Source organism: Coffea arabica, chromosome 5c, assembly GCF_036785885.1.
Source record: "Coffea arabica cultivar ET-39 chromosome 5c, Coffea Arabica ET-39 HiFi, whole genome shotgun sequence".
Taxonomy (NCBI): domain Eukaryota; kingdom Viridiplantae; phylum Streptophyta; class Magnoliopsida; order Gentianales; family Rubiaceae; genus Coffea; species Coffea arabica.
In genome coordinates this window covers 10,469,092-10,493,821 of record NC_092319.1, presented here as the reverse complement: position 1 = coordinate 10,493,821, position 24,730 = coordinate 10,469,092, and the positions used below count along the sequence as shown (strand labels likewise).

The window sequence follows — 24,730 nt, the reverse complement described above, 5'->3', positions numbered from 1 at the left end:
CATACTCTTTCTTGTGGTTTTATTTCGGATGTGATTGAGGTGTGACTGAGTCCCGGCGAGAGCTGGGCAGGTGGTCCACCGAACCCTTTGGTTCGCCTTAGAGTGAGGTGGGGCTGTCACAGGTGGTATCAGAGCCTGTTTCACGTGGTCTCTGCGCGGAGTGAGCCTGGACTAAGTGATGAATAAGTATGAAGGACTAAGTGCTCGTTCGAGAATAAGCTATGAATTGTGAATATTATAGGCCTTAAATCTTTCTTGTGGTATCTGAGGATCATAGATAGGTACGTCAGGTAGGAATTTCGATTGTAAATAGTTTATTCTTGGAACTGGCCAACTCGAGATGTGAATTATTTTATTTCGGATTCTCGTGCCCGAGTACTCCCGAGTTGAGGCGCTACTAAGTACTTGAGAATTGCATTTTGGAAACATGAATAGGTTTTGTTTGGATAGAGTGAGTGCAAGAGATCAACGGGCACCTTGGGAAATGGAGTAAGAAACCGGACGGGGGTGATTTTCACTGAGTGTGGGACGACAAGTCGCGTTTTCTTTCGTTTTGCCCTTGCATTGTTCCTACATGTCATTTACTTGTGGTATGTTAATACCTACATATATAGTACTTGCTGCACTTGACTTTATCTAACTTGAAATGTCTCTTGGTGTATATGGTGCATTATATTGTGTATATGTCTTCTTGTATATTTGGTGTGTTATCTCTTGTTGTTTTAGTCAATTTACTGTGTTACATACTAAATCACCTTTTGAAAAAAAAAATTTCAAGGACGAAATTTCTTTAAGAGGGAGAGAGTGTGATGACTGGAAAATTTTCCTTATATTTTTTCTTAAAATCCCCTTTTATTTGAAAATTATTACTTTATAATTGCCCTAATACTCAATCACCCCACAAAAAGTGCAAATGAACCTAGAAAGTAAGGTTTCACTTTTCGTGTTTTAAGTCAGCATGAATTAGGGTTTTACACCTATCCGTAGTGTGATTATCCGGTACAGAATGGGGATCAAATTTGGTGATTAAAGGTGAGTTTAGATGATATTAAGTATGTGTATAGAGGTGATAATAATAAGTTAGTGAATTATAAGTTAAAACCCTAGTATACGCGATTTAAGAAAAAACGGGTTGAACCGACGGATACCGTTTGTTACCGAGTGAGTCCACCACTTGAACACTACTTTATTACCTTAATCTCCTTGCTATTAAGTGATTAATATCAGCCCCAAAATATCTTCAAGGCAGCCGAAATATTGGACCATAAATAAGAGAGAAAAGAACAAAATTTGACTACCAATCAAAGTGTAACACTTGTCACCTTTGACCCAAATTCATTTCTATCATTTTTAACCTTCTTGAAGCTTCATTGAGCCTTCATTTTCTGCCTAGCAGCCGTGAGAGAGAGAGGAAGAAAAGCCAAGAGAAAGAAACCACAATCCATCTTGAGTTTGATCCACTGAAGTGAAAAAACAAGAAATCTAAACCGATTAATCACTAGTTTGGGAGCTTAGCAAGCTTAAGGTACCAAAAATTTCAAGGGGAAGTGGAGGATGACTCTAGCAAGCTTTGTTTTGAGGTAATATGGCTGCCCACACTTTTCTTTGTCCTTTAATCATGTTGAAGTTGCTTAGTAGCTTGTATTTGTGGTTATAATAATGCTTATATCAAGTGATTTTGGATGATTGGAATGTTGCAATTGAGTTAGGGTTTGAATGATACCATACTCATACTTGTTGTATGGATGGTGTATGATGTATATATGTTGGTATAAGAGGTGGTAGTGATGGTTTCAAGCTAAAAATGAGATTTATATCTTGATTGTAGCAAATTTCCAGAATTGAAGTAGTACCATGTTAGAGGCCGAATTAGACTTAGCATAAAACATTAAAGTTGTAGATAATGATGTTTTATAGTTGCCTACAAAATTTCAGCTCAATCGCAGCAACGTAGCCTGTGAAAAGACCGAAATACCCTGACTGCACTAGGTGAATCCAGTGATCAGTTTTGAATATTTCACCAAACTGGTCGTGTCTTTTCACCATGATATGTACTGAACTAGAATTTAGCCAAAACATGGAAGTTGTAGTGCTATGTCTTAGCTTTCTAACGCCCCTGGGATCACCTCATTTGGAATTCGGTAGCCTGATTTATTATTGTTTAAACATAGCACGGTTAACTGACCTGTTTGTGCGCTTCTGGTTTAGTAATTCGAAATTTTAACCTAGATACACTATGCACTGGACCAGGTGATCTTCATAAACGTTGTAGCTCTCTGTCTTAGCTTCAAAATGGTATAAATTGTACCTCAATCCGATAAGCGTAGCCTTGGTTGTGTGCATTACGGAAAACAACGTCAAATCTGTCTTTTGTTTCTTGACGCAAACTTCATTTCCACACATGTTCCTAGCTTGATTTTGTACTTGTATGACTTTGAGCCTATGGAATGGCTATTGAAATGAGATGATTTTATGTGTGACTTTGGGATTGATTGAGGAAAACAATGAAGCCATAAATGGCTAGAAAATAGGTAAATACAAAGGACGTGCTGCCCAAATTTTCACTCGAGAGCTAGGTAGATATACTTGCGACTTGAGTAAGGCTTGAGAGCGAATACCACTTGAACTATTTAGGATATTGGCATCTTCTTTGATTGAGGTATATAAGTTAGAATTTAGCCGAAACTTGTACCCTTGGAAAAAATGAAATTTACGACTAATAGAAATACGTTTTCTTTGTCACTTCGACTCAAATGGAGATTTTAAAGTTTTACGACTGAGTATAAATTTTACAAATATTTTACTTATGTCTTTTGGTTTAAATGTACTTTTTTCACTACCAAAACCATATTTATACTTTGTACTAGTACGTATTCGAATTTTTTTTGAATCACTTTGAATCACTTAAATCTTTGATGGTTGAAGCATCATGTGTTCTTTTGATTATATTAGGGTTCATCGGTGACTGACGGTATTATCCGAAAAGATATTTTGGATATTATTTTGCGTAAATAGGTGAGTGTTCCTTGTTTGTTATATTCTCCTTGACTTCATGACTTGTTGTTGTTGTTTGATAATGTGTTAAGTGCTTTCAATGATTTCCAAAATGAATTTTCTAGGCGAGTGTGTACTTTACCGCACTCGACCTAAATGAATGTGAAATTTTCAATGATTGAACGATTAGTTGTACATGGATGTAAGTCTTTTGCCTGAATTGGGCCCTGCCCTTCGTTACCGATCGACTTGAGCCCGAAGCGGACTCGATCGGGCGATATGGTGACCCTTGGTAAATATTTGGTATATTCGAGTATTACCTTGTTGTCGGGTGGAGCCTAGCCTACGTCCAGGGAGGGGTGAATGAAATGAACGAATGAACGAGGGTTTTACTTACAAAAATGCATTTTTTTAATGATCGGAGGAATAAAGGGAATGACAGGAGAGCGGACGAACGAACGAATAAATGTCTTCCTGTGAGCCCGTATCCTTTTAATGAATTTGTTATTATCGCTTTCCTTTGTAAATATTTCTTAAATTATTGATATACTCTATGTTTAATGCATTAGACTTATTGTTTGCCTATGTGTTGGAACCTCACTAAGCTTTTAACTCATCCCTTAAGTTTTGTTTTCCTTAATAGGGGAAGGTGAGTAAGGACGAGAGCTTTGTATCGACTATCCGAGTCTAGTTCTTTGATTGTGTAATGGTTCTCGCCCTAGTACTTGGCACGGGTTGGTTGTATGAAGAAATGAGAACCTTTATATATTCGATGTTTGTACTCCCGTTTGAGATAGCAATGCATATAAGTTTCGCTTTAAACTCTGGATTGTTATACTCTTTCTTGCGGTTTTATTTCGGATGTAATTGAGGTATGACTGAGTCCCGACGAGAGTTGGGCAGACGGTCCGTCGAACCCTTTGGTTCGCCTTAGGGTGAGATGGGGCTGTCACAAAACTCCAACAAAGGCACTTATCTAGAACTGAATTAATTTTTATGTTATGGATGGAAGATTATACAATCTAGCTAAATTTCGTTATTGGACACCAAAATATACATTAAATAAGCATAATTGTTATGTGACAAAAGTGGGTTGGAAAAGTGTTATAGCTGTTGCAAAGAGCCATAGGCAAAAATTTTCTCAATTTAATTTTATTGTATTTCTTCATAGTTAGTAATGATTGTATTCTTTTAATTTTGATTCAATTTTTTCATGAATCAAATTATGGGATCTTTGTATAAATTGTCATTTAAAGTTTAATTTCATTCTAGTCAAATTATGTTTTTTTTTTAATTTGGACAATCTTGTTGTCCAAATAGGCCAAACTAAATGTGATGTGAATAAGTTGATATGCATTTTTCTCGAAGGAGTTTGAGGGTTTTTAGACTTGGAAAAAATACAAGAAACGAATAATGAAATAAACCAATCCCAAACTTCCAATATAACCTTACCAAAACACTAGCAATCAAGCAAATAACTTGAATAGATATTTGTGTAAGCGTAACTCGAGCAATTAAAATTTGAAGTAAATTACAAGTTTAACTCTGAATATAAAGGATAAAGTACAGTGAAAATAAGAAGAGTAAACAAGAGAGGGACAAGGGAAAATCAAGGTTGATTGGTGAAAAACAAATTTTGAAAAAAAACTGAGGGTTCCGAATACTTCGAATCTCCAGAAACATCGACTTTGCTAGGGCGACCTCTTTGCATGGCGGCTGCTGTGCCGCCAGCAACGCCTCCAGATGGGGGTCCCTCACCACTATCCTTCGCTGCAGTGGTGTCGCACGGTCGGCCGGATGCGGCAATTACGGCGCTGGGGGAAGTGTCGACATACAGAGGGGAGCCGGCGCTACGTCTGTCGAGACATGATATCACAAAGCTCTCAGAGCCTTTTCGGAATGCTCTGGTGGGGTGGTTTTCTTTCACCCGTCCACCTATGGAGATCATCCGAAAGTTCTTCACAGCCTTGGGCCTCAAAGGTGAGTGCTCCGTTGGTTTGTTGGACCAAAAGCACGTGCTAATACGTCCTTCCTTGGAGGAGGATTACACCAGAATCTTCGCTCGTCGGATCTGGTATGTGAGAAGCGCTCCAATGTCCATCTCCAAATGGACACTAGACTTCAAGGCAAACCAAGAGCTGGCGGTGGCGCCAGTGTGGGTGGCATTCCCTGACTTACCCATTCCATTCTTTCAGAAGGCCCAACTAATGAAGCTCGCTGCAACTCTGGGTCGCCCGCTGAGGGTGGATGCAGCGACCTGCGAACTTCGCCGCCCTTCGACGGCGAGAGTGCTGGTAGAGATCAACGTGTCTGCAACTCCGGTGAAAAGGGTGTGGATCGGAGACGACAATTTTGGTTTCTGGCAACCAGTGGAGATGGAACGGATGCCAGACTACTGCGCGTACTACTCCATGTTTGGGCATGATATTGCCGCTTGTTTACGGAAAAATCCAGCGCTGAGACTGGAGTCCAGGCTTTCGACTTGGACAGAAAAACAGAGACCTCCACATAGGTATACGCCGAAGAAGGCTCGGGAACGGGACACCGTCCAGGAGACCCATGGCCCTGCTCCCCTTCTGCCAGTGGAGGGGGTCGCGCCTGGCGCCATGGATGCAGGGGAGTCACACTGTCCAGTGGCTGCCCAAGGCCCAGCGACACTGCCGCTGCTACCAGAGGATGTGTCTGGTGGCAGGGGAGAACCACAGTCAGAAGGTGTGCCACTGACACAACCTCCCCAGTCGTGCCTGCATGGGGAGCGCGAGGATGGAACCGACAAGGTGATGCTGATGGGTATGCCCCAACGGCCACTGCTGGTGGCTGCGTCCTTGGAGTAGCAACCGTAACAGCCCATGGTACAGCCTCTGGATGGGTCGAACGCAAGGGAGAGCATGGGTCTTGGGGGTCACCTAGAGATTACACTTCCCCGTTTAGGGGCGCCTCTGGAGATGCCGTTTGCGGCCTCGGGGTTGAGCGTGACTCGGGAGGGGGGAAGGCAGAATCGCTTTGCAGCACTTCAAACCTTGGCGGTGGACGAATCGGATGGCACCTGGTCTGAGTCACCTAGGACTTCCCCATGTCTGTTACGCAAACAGGACTTGCCGCAGCGCCTGTCAGCGGATAACTTGGGGGAGATGGCCATCACGAGGCAGGAGCTGGTGGAAGCCTATGCGGAGGTGAGTCGGACGTGGGCTTCTTTCTTCGCAGCGGATGGAGGGGCACACGGGGAAGGTGGAGGGGAGACAGATTCCGCAAGTGAGTCGCATAACAATGACGCGAGGCGACGGGGCCGACCTCGTAAGGGCGGCAGGAGGAAACAGGTACGGTTAGTAGCTCAGAACTCTTATTCCCTCCGTTCTTATGTTAAGCCCGCTTAATATGTTGTGTTGGAATATTCAGGGAGCCTCCCGAATGGATTCTATCCGGTATGTGGGAAAGCTTTGCCGGGATAATTCAGTTCGATTACTGGTGTTATTAGAACCAATGTCAGAAGTAGGGCAAATGGAAGTTGTTCGCCGCAAACTTCAATTTGATAATACGGCTAGTTTTATCGATCGGAAAATTTGGCTTTTTTGGGATTCGAGCTTCAGCCTTACTCATGTAGAACATGAGGAGCAATTGGTGCACGTAATGGCCTCCTTTGGCTCGGGTGTGTCAGTTGGTATCTCCGTAGTTTATGCTAAATGCACCAGGGTGGCCAGACGGCCACTATGGGAGGCGTTGGAAGGCATTGGAGAATCAATGACTCATCCATGGATGGCAGTGGGAGACTTTAATGTCGTTGCCTCGGCAGACGAGCGAATCGGGGGGTCTCCCCCCAATCTGCGGAACATGGAAGAATTCAATAGTTCGATGTTCAGATGCGGACTATCCGAGATGGACTTTGATGGATCCCAATTCACGTGGACAAATGGCATAGTATGGCAGAGATTGGACCGTGCCCTGGTCAATGACAAATGGGGAATGGCGTACCCATTTTCAAGGGTGTCGCATCTTGCAAGGGGGCGATCGGACCATGCCCCATTACTGGTGAAATGCGTCCCGGGGACAGGCTCTTCGCATTCCTTCCGGTATCTGAATGTCTGGGCTCGCCACCCTAGCTTTCTTACAGTGGTGAAGGAGGCTTGGGAAACGGTAACACCGGGGGTTGGGATGGCCCGATTCTCCAGGAAACTGGTGCAGGTGAAGAAAACATTGCGGGTCTGGAGTCGGGTCACGTTCGGTGACATCTCTAACCGGGTAAAGGTGGCGGAGGGCGCCTATAAGGTATGTGAGGAGGAGTATGATAGGGTTCGGAATGACTCCACTAGGACCCATCTCAGTGCGGCTCGGGCAGAGTACAATAGGGAGCTGGCCATCGAATGTGAGTTCTGGAGGCAAAAGGCGGCAGTGAAGTGGCTGAGGGATGGGGATGCTAATACGTCTTTCTTTCACTCGGTGGTTCGACAGCGCCGAAGCACAAATTTCATAACTAGGATTACGGACGTGGATGGTCAGTGGCACGATGATGCGCAGCATATTAAGGATTTTGCAACGAATTGCTATGCCAAATTGTTTGCGTCAGAGGCGACAATTCGGGATGGCTTTCCAGATCCTGCATTTGCACTCCCGTCGGTAGATGGCTCGCACAATGACAGGATTCAGGATATTCCTTCAGAGGAGGAAGTCCGGCAGGTGGTCTTCTCGATGGAAGTAAACAGTGCTCCTGGCCCGGATGGCTTTGGAGCGGGCTTCTACCAAAAGTGCTGGGAGATCATTAAGGACGACCTGGTGTGGGCGATACAGGAGTTCTTTCAAGGGGTGGGCAACCGAGAGATTGGTCGAGCTCGTTGATTGTCCTAATTCCCAAAGTGGAGGGTACGTGCCAATGGCGGGATTTTAGGCCTATTAGCTTATGCAATGTAAGCTCGAAACTCATATCTAAGATCCTAGCTACAAGAATCAATGCAATCCTCCCAGATATCATTTCTCCGTGGCAGACGGGGTTCGTCCCAGGGCGGGATATCACCGACAATATCTTACTAGCATAGGAGCTGGCACAGGACTTGGATAGACTACTGAAGGAGCCAAATCTGATACTTAAGTTGGACATGGAGAAAGCTTATGATCGGGTAGAGTGGCCATTCCTGCTTTACATGCTTCGGCAGTTTGGGTTCACTGAGCAGGTGGTTGATTTGTGCTTCAGGACATTTTCGAATTCCTGGTTCTCAGTGCACATAAATGGCGAGCCTACTGGGTACTTTAAACACGGGGTGTACGACAAGGGGACCCACTGTCTCCAGCGCTGTTTCTTCTTATTGCTGAATTCCTGGGACGGGGGTTGCATGATTTGTTCCTGGCTTGTGAGTCCAGATTTTATGTCTCAGCTGGGTCGCGGGTTCCCTATTTGGCATTTGCGGATGATACCATGATATTCACACAGTGTTCAAGAGATGCGTTAAGTGCGATTAAGCTCTTCTTGGAGTTATACCAATCGTGGTCGGGGCAGAAGGTAAATGCCGATAAGAGCTCGTTCTCCCCACACTCTGGTATAACGCCAGAGCAAAGTCAATTGGTGCAGTCCATCCTCGGGTTCCAAGAGCAGCGGCTTCCTATCAGGTACCTGGGGGTCCCGCTAACAAAAGGGAGGGTGAGTTGCGTGATGTTTGATGGGTTGCTAGCAAAACTGTGTCAGAGGCTGTTTCACTGGAGCTCCAAGTTGTTAACCATGGGGGGTAAGATTGTTCTTATCCGTCATGTTCTTACGTCGATTCCGCTCCACCTGTTACAGGCGCTACAGCCCCCTAAAGCGGTGTTGTGGCTCTGGGCAGAATTTGCAACGGTTTTCTGTGGGACCACTCCATCATGGAAAAAAGGGTGCATTGGGCAGCTTGGGAAAAAGTTTGTTTCCCGGTAGAAGAAGGAGGGCTGGGCGTGCGGGCGTTCGGGGACGTTGTTCAGGCATTTTCCTGCAAGCTTTGGTGGAAGTTGAGGAGAAAGGACTCGGCATGGGCAGAATTTATGCACTGCAAGTACATAAAAGGTGTACATCCGGCGCTTGCGATGGTTGCTCGGCCCCCCGCGTCTTGGCGACGGCTGTTAGAGGTCAGGGACTTTGCGGAAGGAAGGATTCGCTGGTGTCTGGGAGAAGGCCTGATTGATTTTTGGTGGGATCGCTGGTGTACCGAGCTGCCGCTGGCGCAGCTCCTGGATAAGCCCCAGACGCCAGTTGTTTTAGTCGGAGAGCTATTCTTGCAGAACGGATGGGACGTTGCTCGGCTCCGGAGCTGGCTGCCTGACTGTTATGTATCACGGATACTCCAACTTCAAATTTTTCCGCCCCTCAAGGATCAAATGATCTGGGAGGGATCTCCTTCTGGCAACTTTTCGGTTTAGACGGCGCTGGAGGGCCTCCGACAAAAACAGAATGTGTCTTTGGTAAGTCAATTTATCTGGAGCCCATCGCTGCCGACAAAGATTTCTTTCTTTGTTTGGCGCCTAGTGAGAAGATGGGTGCCCCTGGATGACCAACTGCAGCGGAAGGGGGTCCATCTCGGGTCTATGTGCTTTTGCTGCGGAGGGGCGCGAGAAACAGTGGAGCATTTGTTCGTGACTGGGCCAGTGGCCGTGAGCGTCTGGGGGCATTTTGGACAGCAGTTTGGTATCTCGTGGAGGGGGGCCATGGCGTCTCTTCCCTGCTGGTAGGATGGTTTCTTTCGCATCGGATGGTCAAGGTGGATCATATACGGGTGCTGGTCCCGATGGCTGCCCTATGGTTCATATGGCGTTCTAGGAATCAGGCAAGGTTTGAGGGTGCAAGGATGCGAGCGGACCATATTATTTGAGAGGTTGGGAATCTCATGGAATTTTTGGGGGAGGCGCAGAAGCTAGGGCGCTCTTTTCAGGGTGACGAGGATTGTATCTGGGCAAGGGGAAGGAGAAGAGTGGGGGTGTGCCGCCAACCAATGCTGGTTGCTTGGCCCTGGCCACCAACGCAGGGACTAAAACTGAACACGGATGCGAGTGTCACATCGTTAGGGGCGTTTGGAGGAGGGGTGGTCCGGTCCAGCGAGGGGAGAGTGATATTTGCTTTTTACAAGGAATTTGGGGAAGTCAAGGTGCTTCATGCTGAGGCACTAGCACTGTTGTCAGGACTGGTATACTGCCAAGAGCGGGCAATAGCAGGTGTAAGGGCAGAATCTGACTCTGCAGCTCTCGTTCGTATGATTGCCTCAGGTGCACCAGCTAGTTGGCTGCTTTGTAACGCCCTCCGGAAGATCCGTTTTCTGCTTCATGAGCTCGGAGGGTCACTAGGGCATGTTTATCGACAAGCAAACATGGTTGCAGATGCACTTGCTTCGGCACAATTGACTTGTGATTCGGTCTTCAATGGCGAAGGGGATCTCCCACGTCGGGTTAAAGCTCTTGTAAGACTAGATAGGCTAGCAACTCCACATGTTAGGCAATAGCTTCCTCGTGTAAACCTGTTTTTTGGTTTTGAAATAAAAAAACAAAAAATCTTTCCTTAAAAAAAAAAAAAAAAAAAAAAAGAGATTGACAAAAATATTATAGTGGTTTCATGCAATAAAAACATACTTGATTAGAAGTTGATATAGGATTTGAATTTGAAGGTTCGCTCTTTCTATTTGAGCTTCTCCTTTGATTTCCTCGCAGTATTCTCCTGTATTCTTGTATAGCTATGTGATTACTCAAGTGACCGTTGCAAGTCCGTCATTCTCATTTGAGTTCACAATGGACTCATCATTATTCGTTACTGCATTGAAGGGCAGCAATTTCTTGCCTTTTTTTTTCGCCATCTCCTCTTTTTGTTTTTGTTTTTGTTTTTGCAATTAAATTTCATCTATCAGTAATGAACCAACAAGTTTCTCTAATTGCATGATACTGATATCATTTACCTTTTCAGTTGCAATAACCTTTGATTTCTATTCCTTTATTTGATGACCCATTATTTTTTATTGAGTTCAATTTGTGAATTTTTTTTTCAAGATTTACCAAAGGGTTGATGATGTCCATAAATCTCTTAATCATCTTTGTATTTCAAGTCGTATATTTCCTTTAATCATTAAAATTTAACCTATGATTTGATTTTAACCACTCTAATTGATGGTGGTAAAGTTTCACATGATATAAGTATGTGTGTGTGTGTGTGTGTGTATATATATATTAGGGAATACACTAATAATTGATTATTTTTAAAAATGAAAAAAAGATCATCATAAGCAAAAACTCATTGCAGGAAAACAACAAAAAGTTTGGTATTAGCATATAAATGAGTAATTGATTGTGAATAATGTAATTATAAGAAAGTAAATAAAAATTGTTTCTTAATTTCTAAAATTGGATGATCGATGAAATTGACTTGTAAAAAATATATAAATCTTTTTTCAATTTTGCGGATTAGAGAATCAACAACCTAAATTTTTGTTAAAGAAATTTATTATTTTCTTAAAAATAAAATTTTAAAAAAGAAAACTAATTTGGAATAAAAAAAGAAGAGAGAAAAAAGGAAAAAGATTACATAGTAGAGGGATATTTTTGTCTCTTAGGAGATTTAGTGACACGAAACAAAGATTAGGTGATAAAGTAAAAATCAAAGTATGTCTTAAAAGGATAAATTGCAATCAACCCTTGTGTTAATGCACACTGGAATAAAAATAGTTCTTAGTGCTTAGTGGAGCTGAAAAGACACAAATAAAAAGTGTCCAGAAAACTATTGCCAATGGAAACTATGCACAATCTGATCAAATAAATTTATATCTTATGATAGTCACAAGAGTCAGCCTTGTGGAGAAGGGAGGACTCTTAGAATCTTTTTTATTATCAGGTTTAGGATTCGAATCTTGTGATAGTTGAGGGTTGAAAGGGTATGAAGTGAGGTAGGAGGGTGAAAAGAAATCTAGTAAAAAAAAATTATAGCATATGATGTATTTCAAAACCCACATTGGCTATTGCTCATGAGGCATATAGACTTAGGTCTGTTTGATAACATAAAAAAGTGGTGAAATTGAACTTTTTTAGATATTCAGATGTTTTGAGTATTTAATAAATAAAAATCCATCTGCTGAACTTGTGTATTTTTTTCAGTATAAGAATTCTAACTGAATGCTTAATTCTGATAAGAATCAATAGAATTATTTCAACAACCTTATCTTATTGATAGGTATCATTTGTTAGTAATTTTATTATTAATTTCCCCTTTTATCCCTGTCGAATATTGTGTTAATTATTGATATCTACTTATATTTGGTATCTGGATTTAATTTCAATGAATGAAGCAGAAAACTACCAAAAAGGAGGGACTTTCTGGAGAAAATTGAGACTTCTAAGGGCTCTAATCCTTGGGCCCTTGGATCGGCGGGAACCACAAACTAGTGAGAGTCATTGAGTCGTTTGGGCTATTCAAAGAAAGAAACGTACAGAGACTTGAAAAGAACAAGAAGCAATTCGGCAGGCCTTTCCTTTGGGGAGCTTTGACTATCAATTGCGTGGGGACCACTTAGATAGCTTTTAGTCATCTTTCTTTTGTTTCTTTAAGAGGAGAAAACGTACAGAAGCAGAAGGACGGCTCTAGTTTTAGCCTCTAGCATAGTTTTTAGTTTTCTTTCTTCTGACTAGCCTTTAACACATGCCAAGTGCTCGACAATATTTCCCAACGGGAAAAACCTCTTTTATTCCTTGCTTTCTAGTAAAAAACGCAATGCCTTTGCAATCAATTAATTTGCGTGGAGATTTATTTATGCGGCGTGGCTAAGCCTTCCATCTAGTCAAATGTCAACTCGACGGCGCAGTCCCAAAAATCTGTGAGATCTAATTAGTTTTCACGCGTTTCTCAATTTATTAATATTTGCACGTTGTCTGCTTGAATTTTCATGGGATTATTTTATTAATTGGATGTCAAGGGCCCGATGTTCAATGTGATTTATTAATCTCGTGCCAATTTAATCAATTAAATCCGTAATTGTTTGATTGATTAATATTAGTGGCAACTGGTGTGTTTACACATTAGGGGAACGTTCAATCTAATTTAAATAATCCTCGTAGCGTGTTATTGGTTAGGGTTAGGTTTTTCTAGTTATTAATGCAATTGAAAAATTAATTCCTACGGTTGTACCTAGGAGTATTTTCTGGTTAGAGGTGATCAATGGTCATACCTTGGTTATTTATAAATTAAGAAAAAATTGGTCGTTAGAGTTCATCGGCGACTATAACTAGCCTATTAATAAATTAAGTGAATCTCTCTTGTGTCAATGATCGGATAAATAGATTGTGTCTGAGTAGTTGTATCCTTGGGTAGAATTTATCTATTCTTGATTTAATTCCTGCTATATTCGTGCTAGTTATTTATTTATTTTTAGTTGAATTGTTTAATTGTTTTTAGTTTCATTCCAGTGAAATCCCCCCTTATCAATTGGAATTTAAAAGAGACAAATATCCCCAATCCCTAAGGAGACGACCCTACTTGCCACTGTCTATTATTTAGTAATTTTTGTCAACTAATTATTCCTGGTATATCGGATTAAGCAAACTCTTCGGGAACAGGGTGAATCAAGTAACCCATTGCACACCTAGAGTCCATGCTCCAGTACTTAGGATTAATTATTGTCTGCTTTTAGTGGTAGTTAGGTTCTATTTTTATTATTGCATAGGCTCGACGACCTGTCAATTTTTGGCGCCATTGCCGGGGACTCGCGTTAATTATTTGTTTCTTTTTAATTTAATTTTGTTCTAATTTTCTGGTATTTTTCTAGTTTATGCCTCGATCTTTTTATACAGGCGAATTAATTTTCGTTCCCGAAGTAAAGAAGACCGTGCGTAGAACGAGGAAAGAAACCAGATAGCTCAGAGAGACGCACTCCAGTGCCGTATCTCAGAGACCTAAGCCAAAAGCTGAACGAGCAGATTCGTTTGGTGACACTTCGAGCGACTTGGATCAAGAGGAAACCACCATGGCAAATGCACAAACACTAAGGGAGTTGGCTGCGCCTAATTTAAATCAGCAACCTTTGTGCATTACTTTTCCAAGTTTAAATGATAACACATCTTTTGAGTTGAAATCTGGTCTAATTCACCTCTTACCATCTTTTCATGGTTTACCAGGTGAGGAACCCTATAAGCACTTGCAGGAGTTCGACGTCGTATGCAACAGTATGAAGCCCCCGGAAATCACAGAAAAGCAGATAAAAATGAGGGCCTTCCCCTTTTCCTTGAAGGACTCCGCGAAGGACTGGCTGTACTACTTACCACCAGGTAGTATCACCACGTGGGACCAGTTGAAAAAGAAATTCTTAGACAAATATTTCTCTGCGTCTCGAGCTGCAAGCCTAAGGAATGAGATATGCGGCATCAAATAACACCCAGGCGAGTACCTCTACGAGTACTGGGAGAGGTTTAAGAAGCTGTGTATCAAATGCCCTCGGCATCAGATAAGAGAGCAACTGCTCATCCAATATTTCTATGAGGGGCTACTTTTTAGAGACAGGAGTATAATCGATACTGCAAGTAGAGGGGCTTTAGTGAACAAGACTCGGGCAGCATGGGAGTTGATAGAGGGGATGGCTGAAAATTCGCAGCAGTTTGGCACTAGGGAGGATGTCCCGACACGTAAGGTGAATGAGGTGGAAATATCCTCCATCCAATAACAAATTTCTGAATTGACATCCTTCATGCGGCAGTTAGTTGTGGGAAGTGCCTCGCAAGCCAAGGTGTGTGGGGTATATGCTGTCTTGGGCCATTCTACAGAGATGTGCCCACTAGTTCAAGAGGAAAATGCAGAGCAGATGAACATGGCTGGCCACACGCCTGCGCCAAGAAGGCAGTACGACCCGTACTCAAGTACCTACAATCCTGGTTGGAGGGACCACCCCAACTTGAGTTATGGGGGGAACAAGCCATCTAATTTCATGTCGAATAGACAGCAAGGGCATCAACAGCAATACCAGCCTCGCCCATCACCACCCCCTTCGAACTCAAGTCCGTCTCTAGAAGAAATGATGAAGCAACTACTTGCGAATCAACAGAAGACGGATTCAGACCTACAAGCAATGAAAAATCAGTGGGGACAAGTGCAATCATTGCAAACTCAAGTAAATCAAATAGCCATCACGCTCAATCGGTTGGAGTCCCAAATTCAAGGAAAGTTGCCATCTCAACATGAGTTGAACCCGAAGAATGTGAGAGCCATGACCTTGAGAAGTGGCAAGGAGATCCAAGGACCCGACCCGTTAATTCCTAAGGACAATGATGAAAATCAAATTGAGAAAGAGTTGGAAGAGGAGGGCAGAGATAATAAAAATTCAAAGGTAATCCCGGACCCACTCATTCCAGCTAGAACCAACCCACCTCCCTTCCCAAGTAGATTGGAGAAACCAAGGAATCAGGACAAGGAGAAAGAGGTCCTAGAGATCTTTCGCAAGGTGGAGATCAATATTCCCCTTTTAGATGCGATTAAATAGGTACCCAGATACGTAAAATTTTTGAGGGACTTGTATGTCAACCGAAAGCGGTTGAAGGGAGATGAGAGAGTGGTAGTGGGGGAAAATGTGTCAGTAATTTTGCAACGAAAGCTTCCACCGAAATGCAGGGACCCAGGTATGTTCACTATTCCTTATAGGATAGGCAATACCTTGATTGGAAAGGCTATGTTAGATCTAGGAGGTTCAATTAATGTAATGCCCAAGTCTATATATGCTTCTTTGAATTTGGGCCCTTTAAAATAGACTGGAATAATAATCCAATTGCCAGACCAAACCAATGCATACCCTGACGGGTTGATTGAGGATGTTTTAGTGAAAATTAATGAATTGGTTTTCCCTGCTGATTTTTACGTGCTTAATATGGATGATGAATACTCTCACGACCCATCACCTTTACTGTTAGGTAGACCCTTCTTGAGCACAGCTCGAACTAAAATTGATGTTAACAAGGGTACCCTATCTATGGAATTTGATGGTAAGGTTGTTCATTTTAACATTTTCGAATCTATGAAATATCCTTCAGAATCACATGCTGGCTCTGTTTTCTCTATAAATGTTATTGACCCTGCTGTACGATAAGTTTTTGAAATTGAAGGCAGGGATGAGTTGGAAGTCGCCTTGACCAGGCACCTCGAGTCAAAAATGACCGCTGGGGTAGAGCTAAGTGAAGAGCTCAGATGTGTGATTAGAGCATTGAAGACATTGCCAACCACAAAAATAAGGTATGATCTCGCACCCATTTTTATACCTGAATCTCACCAAAGGCTACTTTCATCTGTGGTGCAGGCGCCTGTCTTGGAGTTGAAACCGTTGCCGAAACACCTAAAGTATGCATACTTGGGTGAGGGGGAGACACTCCCAATGATTATCTCCGCCAGTTTATCAAAAGTCTAGGAAGACAAATTAATTCGGGTTTTGAGAGACCATAAGCAGGCAATAGGATGGACCATCGCTGACATCAAGGGAATTAGCCCAGCGGTGTGTATGCATCGAATTCGACTCGAGGAGGGTGTTAAACCTATTTGACAGGCTCAAAGGAGACTAAATCTTCTCATGATGGAGGTAGTGAAGAAAGTGATCCTGAAACTGTTGGATGTGGGGATAATTTTTGCTATATCAGATAGCTCCTGGGTGAGTCCGATACAGGTGGTTTCAAAAAAGACAGGAGTGACGGTAGAGTCAAACCAAGAGGGTGAGCTCGTACCAGTTCGAAAGTCCACCGGGTGGCGGCAGTGTATAGATTATAGGAAATTAAACGCTGTCACGAAAAAGGATCATTTTCCCCTTCCTTTCATTGATCAAATGGTAGAGCGATTAGCAGGTCGAACTTACTACTATTTTTTGGATGGATTCTCAGGTTATTTCCAGATTGCTATCGCCCTCAAGAATCAAGAGAAGACAACCTTCACGTGCCCGTTTGGAACATTTGCATACCGGAGGATGCCATTTGGGCTATGCAATGCACCTGCTACCTTCCAACGATACATGGTAAGTATCTTTTCGGAGTATGTTCAGAAGATTATTGAGGTTTTTATGGATGATTTCAGTGTGTATGGAGAAAGTTTCGATAACTTTCTAGATAACCTGAAATTAATTTTGGTTAGATGTATAGAAACTAATCTTGTGCTCAATTGAAAAAAATGCCATTTTATGATCGAGCACGGGATAGTTTTGGGTCATGTGGTGTAGTCTAGGGGTATTGAGATTGATAAAGCAAAAATAGATGTTATATCTACTTTACCTTACCCTGCGAGTGTGTGGGAAGTGCGTTCTTTTTTGGATCATGCAGGTTTCTACAGAATATTTATCAAAGATTTCTCTAAAATTAGAGCGCCTCTGTTCCAACTTTTGCAGAAAGAGGTGCCCTTCGAGTTCAATGAGGCATGTAAGAAGGCGTTTGATAGGTTAAAAGAGCTATTGATCTCTTCACCCATTATCCAACCGCCCAATTGGAACCTACCATTCGAGATCATATGCGACGCCAGTGATTATGCAGTGGGCGCGGTGCTGGGTCAAAGAGTGGGGAAGGCAGCCCATGCTATCTACTACGCATCTCGAGCCTTAAACGGAGCTCAGTTGAACTATTCGACCACCGAAAAGGAGCTTTTAGCTGTAATTTTTGCTTTAGAGAAATTTCGATCCTATTTACTTGGTGCTAAAGTTGTTATTTTCTCTGATCATGCGGCTTTGCAGTATTTGTTGACCAAGAAAGAGGCAAAACCGCGACTTATAAGGTGGATACTGTTGCTACAGGAGTTTGACCTGGAGATCAGAGATAAGAAAGGGGCAGAAAATTTGGTAGCAGATCACTTGAGTAGGGTACAAGTCATCGAGGATGACCTCCCACTGAGAGAAACATTCCCCGACGAGCACTTATTTTCTGTTAATTTATCCTTGCCTTGGTATGCAAATATTGTTAATTTTCTAGTTATTGACAAGTTTCCTGCAGGCTGGCCTAAGGCAAAAAGAGACAAGTTAAGGAGTGACGCAAAGTCTTATATCTGGGATGACCCTTACCTCTGGAAGCGTGGTGCCGACCAAATCATTCGTAGATGTGTAAGTGAAAATGAATTCCAATCTATTTTAGCTTATTGTCACTATTTTGCATGTGGATGTCACTTTGGACTAAAGAGGATGGCTCGTAAGGTTCTAGAGAGTGGGTTCTATTGGCCGACCCTCTTTAACGATGCCTACTCATTTTGTAAGTCATGTGATAAGTGTCAACGAGTAGGTAATATTTCTCGTAGGGATCAAATGACCCAAACCCCAATGATTTTTGTTGAGATTTTTTATGTTTGGGGCATTGACTTTATGGGCCCTTTTCCTTCGTCTTATGGTTTTCTATATATATTGCTTGCCATAGACTATGTTTTGAAATGGGTGGATGCAAAGTCCACCCGTACTAATAATTCCAAAGTGGTTGCAGAATTTGTCAAATCTAATATTTTTGTCCGCTTTGAGATGCCGCGAGCAATTGTAAGTGATCGGGGTACCCATTTCTGCAACAAGACGATTGCTGCACTTTTTAGGGGATACGGTGTCTTGCACAAAGTCTCCACTTCTTACCATCCTCAGACAAACGGTCAGGCGGAAGCATCAAATCGAGAGATCAAGTCGATTTTGGAGAAGATGGTTCGACCCGATAGGAAGGATTGGAGTATGAGACTTGAAGATGCTTTATGGGCATATAGAACGGCGTACAAGATGCCAATCGGCATGTCCCCTTATCGTTTGGTATTTGGGAAGCCATGTCACCTCCCCGTCGAGTTCGAGTATAGAGCATTTTGGGCAGTTAAACAATGCAATATGGACATCGAAGAAGGCGGAATTCAAAGAAAGTTACAATTATAAGAATTGGAGGAGATTCGCAACGAAGCCTACGAGAATGCTGTGATTTATAAGGAGAAGAATAAGATATTTCATGATCAGCAGGTCTCTAGGAAGACGTTTGAATGTGGGCAAAAAGTTCTACTGTACTACTTGAAATTGAAGTTATTTCCAGGTAAGTTACGTTCTCGTTGGATCGGTCCCTTCATTGTAACTATTGTCTTTGATTATGGTGATTATGGTGCAGTGGAGATCCAGAGTTTAAGGACGGAGAAGAAATTTGTGGTGAATGGTCATCGTCTCAAGCCATATTATGATGGGATTCCAGTTGAACGGGTGGAGACGGTGCATTTAGAGGACCCGATTTGCTTGATTTAAGCAAATTATGGGCTATGTCTAGTCAAAGACACTAAATAAAGGTGCTCGTTTGGGAGGCAACCCGAATATTAGTTTTATTATTTTTAGTTGTTCATTTCTTTCGTTTTGTCGTTTCCCCGTTGGGTAGTATCATTATTAATATTTCCTCCACTGTGATCAGGAAGTGAAATCTCGGCGTGCCCACACGGTGTTTGTACCTCCTGAGGTCAGAGGATGTTTACTAATCTTGGTGTGCCCACGCGGTGTTTGTACCCCTTGAGGTCAGAGGACGTTTACTAATCTTGGCTTGCCCACGCGATGTTTGTGTCTCCTGAGGTCAGTGGATATTTTGTAATCTTGGCATGCCCACGCGGTGTTTGACGACCCAAAACATGAATTCAAAAAAAAAAGAAATTATTATTAATTATTCAGTATTATTATTATTATTACTATCATCAAAAGAAAAAGGAAAGATTATTTTCTTTTTAAACCCTCAAAAAAATAAATAAAAAACATTTTCAACGAAATTTTCTTTTTAAACCTTGAGTTTTTGTTTTCTTTTCAACAATTTAGAATTTTGAAATACAAATTCGGAGAAATGAAGAAACAAGGTTTTGGGAAAAAAAAAACTCTTTCTTTTTCTCTTTTTTTTTTCTTTCTTTTCTTCTTTCTTTCTTTCTTTCTTTTCTTTCTTCCTTCTTCCTTCTTCCCCGCTGCACCTGTTTCCCTTTTCCTTCTTTTCTTCTTTCGGCCGCCGCCCCTTTTACCCAAATCATCGAGCTCCACCACCACAGCAGCTCTACCCCGCGCGCCCGCCGCACTTCAACTCACCTCCACCATCTCACCTTCTCCTCCTTGCGCGCCTCCGCTGCTCCAACACCAGCTCTCCTCCAGCTTCGTCTGCAACCAGAGCCACCGTCGCCCACAAGCTGCGCGCACGAAGCTCCGCCACCGCCTCCAAGCTCTACTGCGCCTCCAGGCCACCATCGCACGCCGCCACAGCCCACGGCCAGATCCTCTCTCGCGCGACCTTCTCCCTTTCCCAGCTCCACCTCGCACGCGCGTCACTGGCTCGCCCAAGCGCTGCCCGCAGCCGCTGACCTGTCGACTTCCACCAGCTCCACAGCCGTGCATATCTCCTCCATTGCCGCACGTCACCACCTGTCCAATTTAGACAGGTGGAGGTATTGTAATCTCCTCCTCGATTAGCGTAAATTGCTGGAATTTATGTTTGGATTTCTTGATGGATAAAAGAAGGTGATGATTTGGCATTTTCTGGGGTTCATTTTGGACTGAATTGAGTTTAATTGCTGCTATATTGCTGGCCGTTTGATTTAATTCCTCCCTGTGTATGCACCAGTGGTACTAGTTGCGGTGTTGCTTAAAATTCTTAAACTTTCTCGAATTCTATTCAGTTGCTGCTGGAATTGCCGGTTCCTTGGCCCAATTGCTAATTTTGATTGTTTGAATTGGGTAATTGACTGTCCAATTGGTGACATTTGTTGAGTTTCACTTGCTTCAATTGGTTGAATTCATTACTCTGTTGGGGTCCCTGTCGGTATCACTTGCATTCTGTTTTGTTAATTTCTATCTTGTGCCCTTGAAGTGACGTTGGCTAGGTATTTCTCTGTACCTGTTTGTTGAATTGGAAGGCTACTGTGCCCTTCCTTTGTTTATTGCTGATTGGTTGTGTCTGGTTGCTTTGCTTTGGGTATTTGGAGTAGTTGTTGCACTTTTGGACTATTTTGTTTCTGTATTGAACTTATTTGGAGCCACCGATAATTCTTCATTGCATTTACCGTCTTGTTGGGGTAATTCTTATAGCATGTGGGTGCCTGCGTTGTGCTTTCTATTGATTGGGTCACCTGCTAGCTACCATGGTAAAACCTCGGTCTTCCCCTTCTAGGTCTAGGACCCCTCAGCCCCCTCCACCCTAGCACTCCATTCCCGCCTCTGACCCCTCGCATGACCCTTCCTCCTCTGGGAGGAGGGCTCATCTTGGGAGGCAAAGGGGGTCCATATCTCTGACCCTGCACATTTTGGGGGTAATTTGGACTTTACCAGGGCAGCCGACAAGCGGCAATATGCTGTTGCTTGTGAACGGCGGATTATTCCTTGTCGTTATCGGGATGCCGCCACCTTGGGCCTCCTAAATATTCAAGTTGGTTTTGACGAGTTGATTGAGGCTATTGGGTAGCTTCCCTATTCTCGTATTACTGACCGCCCGGCCTTTGTTGAGTTAGTTAGGGAGTTCTATGCCACATTTGAGTTCGACCTCCCTACTGGGTACACAGTTTCTACCCCTAACGTCATCCGCTTTCGTCTAATGGGTCAGGAGTGCCACCTTTCCATTATTGACTTCAATCTGGCCCTTGGCTTTATTGATCCGGCCTATGCCGAGTCTTGTGAATATGCTGAGAGTGTATGTGACTATGTCCAGCCTTTTTTCTCCCGCTATCGCTATATTTGGGAGGAGATGTCTGTAGACAGGGATAACTATGACCCTCGTCTATCTAAGGGTTCTTATCTGAAGGACCCGGCGTCTCGCTATATCCACCGCTTTTTGGCTTATAGTTTCTCGAGTAAGCGAGATAGTTCGGGCATTCTGTCTAAACCCGAATTTTTCTTTATATGGTGCATGCATAACAATATTAAGCTTAACCTTGGGTGCTGGCTCGCTTCTCAGTTCAAGTCTATTTTGCCTAAAAAGAAGCGACCCTTGATTCTTGGGTCATAAATTACTCACTTGGCTATTAATTTGCATGTACTTGATATTTCTAACCATGATTTGCATATAACCTGTCAAATAGAGTCCTTGGATATTCCGTGTTTAGAGAAAATGGGTTTAGTTCGGGAGGACGACGACGGTTGGGAGGTTGTTCCCCCGAGGCCGCTACGCGCTCCCCCTCGGTCATCTTTTGCCCGAGATTCCATGGATGGCGGCGATCCCGGCCCGTCTACCTCCGCTCCGCTCCCTCCCACCCCAACGGCCGATGATTGGATCCAACTCTGGAACACCGTTGAGAGACTGGAGACTCGCGTGACCCATATTGGCATCAACTTGCATAGCATGGCACAGAATCTGGCAGCTTTTATGTAACATGCGGGAATTGCTCTTCCGTTCGCGCCCGATCCACCCTTGTTTTGACGACTTCAGGGAAGAAACGATGCCCTTCTTCCTCCTTTTTGCTGTTCCATTATCACATTGAGGGCAATGTGTGACTTAGGTGTGGGGGGGTCAGTTTTGGGTGCTAGTATTTCCAGTTTTCGATTTTTGGGTGTTTTCCCTTTGTTTTCTCTTTAGGTGTTGTTCCTTTGTTCTTTTTGGGTGTTTTTTTTCCTTGCCGTTATCTTGGTGAATATTTTGGCAGCTCACTCTTTTATTGCTAGTTGTAGTTTACACTATGAATTGAGTTTCGGTGGCAAGTAAGAGCATGCTGTCCTGGTGAATATTTTGAGTTTAACGACTTGATGCAATTTATGACTAACTTGTTTAGGCAAAGTAAATATTTTGCTGGCATTGTTGTGTGGATTGGTCTTCTGTTGACCTTAGTTCTCCATATTTAGGACATGACGTAGGCTATGATATTTAATTACTTGGTATTTTGGTGTTTTATGGTGAATAACATATGACTATACTCCGCTAGTGTCGTCACCCAATAACCGAGAGTTTTCACCACAAGTGTCGGCTCTCGCATCAAAAAGTGGCGATATCTATGAGTAAGTAGTCCTGGACTTGTGAAAAGTTGAGTAACTGGGCTCTTTCATCTAAAAATGTCAGAGTTCACGTCAAAAGACTTGAATAGTTTGGGATTAAGCATTATTCGTTCAATAAAAAAAAAAAGCAATCGAAAAAAAAGAGAAAAAAAAAAAGAAAAGAAAAAAAAAGATCAAATGTGAAAAGTATGTAAGTCTATGATCATGTTGGCCCGCCGATCCTTGGTTCTCAATGTTGAGATTTTGGTTGCCAGTTGACTTAATTGCTGACTGTTGCTAGTTAATATCTGGATTTCCTAAGCGAGTTAGCCATGAATTGGACGAGTCTATGAACTTAGGAGCTAACCGGGAGAGATATGACTTGACACTTAGCCACTAAATCTTGATTTTGGTATAAACACAACTGGCAATGATAATGTGAAAGCTAGCCATTGTTGAGTTGAATTGTCCCCATGCTTGAGGGCAAGCATGATTCAGGTGTGGGGGGAATTGATAGGGTATCATTTGTTAGTAATTTTATTATTAATTTCCCCTTTTATCCCTGCCAAATATTGTGTTAATTGTTGATATCTACTTATATTTTGTATCTGGACTTAATTTCAGTGAATGAAGCAGAAAACTACAAAAAAGGAGGGACTTTCTGGAGAAAATGGAGACTTCTAAGGACACCAATCCTTGGGCCCTTGGATCGGCGGGGACCACAAACTAGTGAAAGGCATTGAGTCGTTTGGGCTATTCAAAGAAAGAAACGTACAGAGACTTGAAAAGAACAAGAAGCAATTCGACAGGCCTTTCCTTTGGGGAGGTTTGACTATCAATTGCATGGGGACCACCTAGATAGCTTTTAGTCATCTTTCTTTTGTTTCTTTAAGAGGACAAAACGTACAGAAGCAAAAGGACGGCTCTAGTTTTAGCCTCTAGCATAGTTTTTAATTTTCTTTCTTCTGATTGGCCTTTAACACACGACAGGTGTTCGACAATATTTCCCAACGGGAAAAACCTCTTTTATTCCTTGCTTTCTAGTAAAAAATGCAATGCCTTAGCAATCAATTAATTTGCGTGGAGATTTATTTATGCGACGTGGCTAAGCCTTCTATCTAGTCAAGGGTCAACTCGACGGCGCAGTCCCAAAAATCTGTGAGATCTAATTAGTTTTCATGCGTTTCTCAATTTATTAATATTTGCACGATGTCTGCTTGAATTTTCATGGGATTATTTTATTAAATGGATGTCAAGGGCCCGATGTTCAATGTGATTTATTAATCTCGTGCCAATTTAGTTAATTAAATCCATAATTGTTTGATTGATTAATATTAGTGGCAACTGGTGTGTTTACACATTAGGGGAACGTGCAATCTAATTTAAATAACTTTCGTAGCGTGTTATTGGTTAGGGCTAGGTTTTTCTAGTTATTAAGGCAATTGGAAAATTAATTCCTACGGTCGTACCTAGGAATATTTTTTGATTAGGGGTGATCAATGGTCGTACCTTGGTTATCTATAAATTAAGGAAAAATTGGTCGTTAGAGTTCATCGGCGACTATAACTAGCCTATTAATAAATTAAGTGAACCTCTCTTGCGTCAATGATCGGATAAATAGACTGTGTCTGAGTAGTTGTATTCTTGGCTAGAATTTATCTATTCTTGATTTAATTCTTGTTATATTCGTACTAGTTATTTATTTATTTTTAGTTGAATTGTTTAATTGTTTTTAGTTTCATTCTGGTGAAATCCCCCCTTACCAATTGGAATTTAAAAGAGACAAATATCCGCAGTCCCTGAGGAGACGACCCTACTTGCCACTGTTTACTATTTAGTAATTTTTGTCAACTAATTATTCCTGGTATATCGGATTAAGCAAACTC

General features: G+C 42.5%; 2 protein-coding genes across 2 annotated transcripts; both read left to right on the top strand.

Moving 5' to 3' along the window:
- The first annotated feature begins 8,081 nt into the window (after positions 1–8,081).
- LOC140007197 (uncharacterized) lies at positions 8,082–8,887 on the top strand. The gene is made up of 2 exons (XM_072049892.1): positions 8,082–8,227; positions 8,344–8,887. The coding sequence occupies exons 1-2, from the start codon at positions 8,082–8,084 to the stop codon at positions 8,885–8,887; spliced, it is 690 nt and encodes a 229-aa protein (XP_071905993.1).
- Positions 8,888–13,937: 5,050 nt separating this feature from the next.
- LOC113689169 (uncharacterized) lies at positions 13,938–15,443 on the top strand. The gene is made up of 3 exons (XM_027206990.2): positions 13,938–14,238; positions 14,350–14,597; positions 14,664–15,443. Exons 1-3 carry the CDS (start codon positions 13,938–13,940, stop codon positions 15,441–15,443), a joined length of 1,329 nt encoding a protein of 442 aa, XP_027062791.1.
- Positions 15,444–24,730: the final 9,287 nt, after the last annotated feature.

Bases quoted from the DNA above. Each gene is read 5' to 3' on its own strand.
- LOC140007197 (XM_072049892.1), top strand. From the start codon at position 8,082: ATGGAGAAAGCTTATGATCGGGTAGAGTGGCCATTCCTGCTTTACATG. The intron at 8,228-8,343 runs GTACTTTAAACA...TTGTGAGTCCAG, and splicing joins ATAAATGGCGAGCCTACTGG to ATTTTATGTCTCAGCTGGGT.
- LOC113689169 (XM_027206990.2), top strand. From the start codon at position 13,938: ATGGCAAATGCACAAACACTAAGGGAGTTGGCTGCGCCTAATTTAAAT. The intron at 14,239-14,349 runs GTAGTATCACCA...AATAACACCCAG, and splicing joins GCTGTACTACTTACCACCAG to GCGAGTACCTCTACGAGTAC. The intron at 14,598-14,663 runs GTGAATGAGGTG...TTCATGCGGCAG, and splicing joins AGGATGTCCCGACACGTAAG to TTAGTTGTGGGAAGTGCCTC.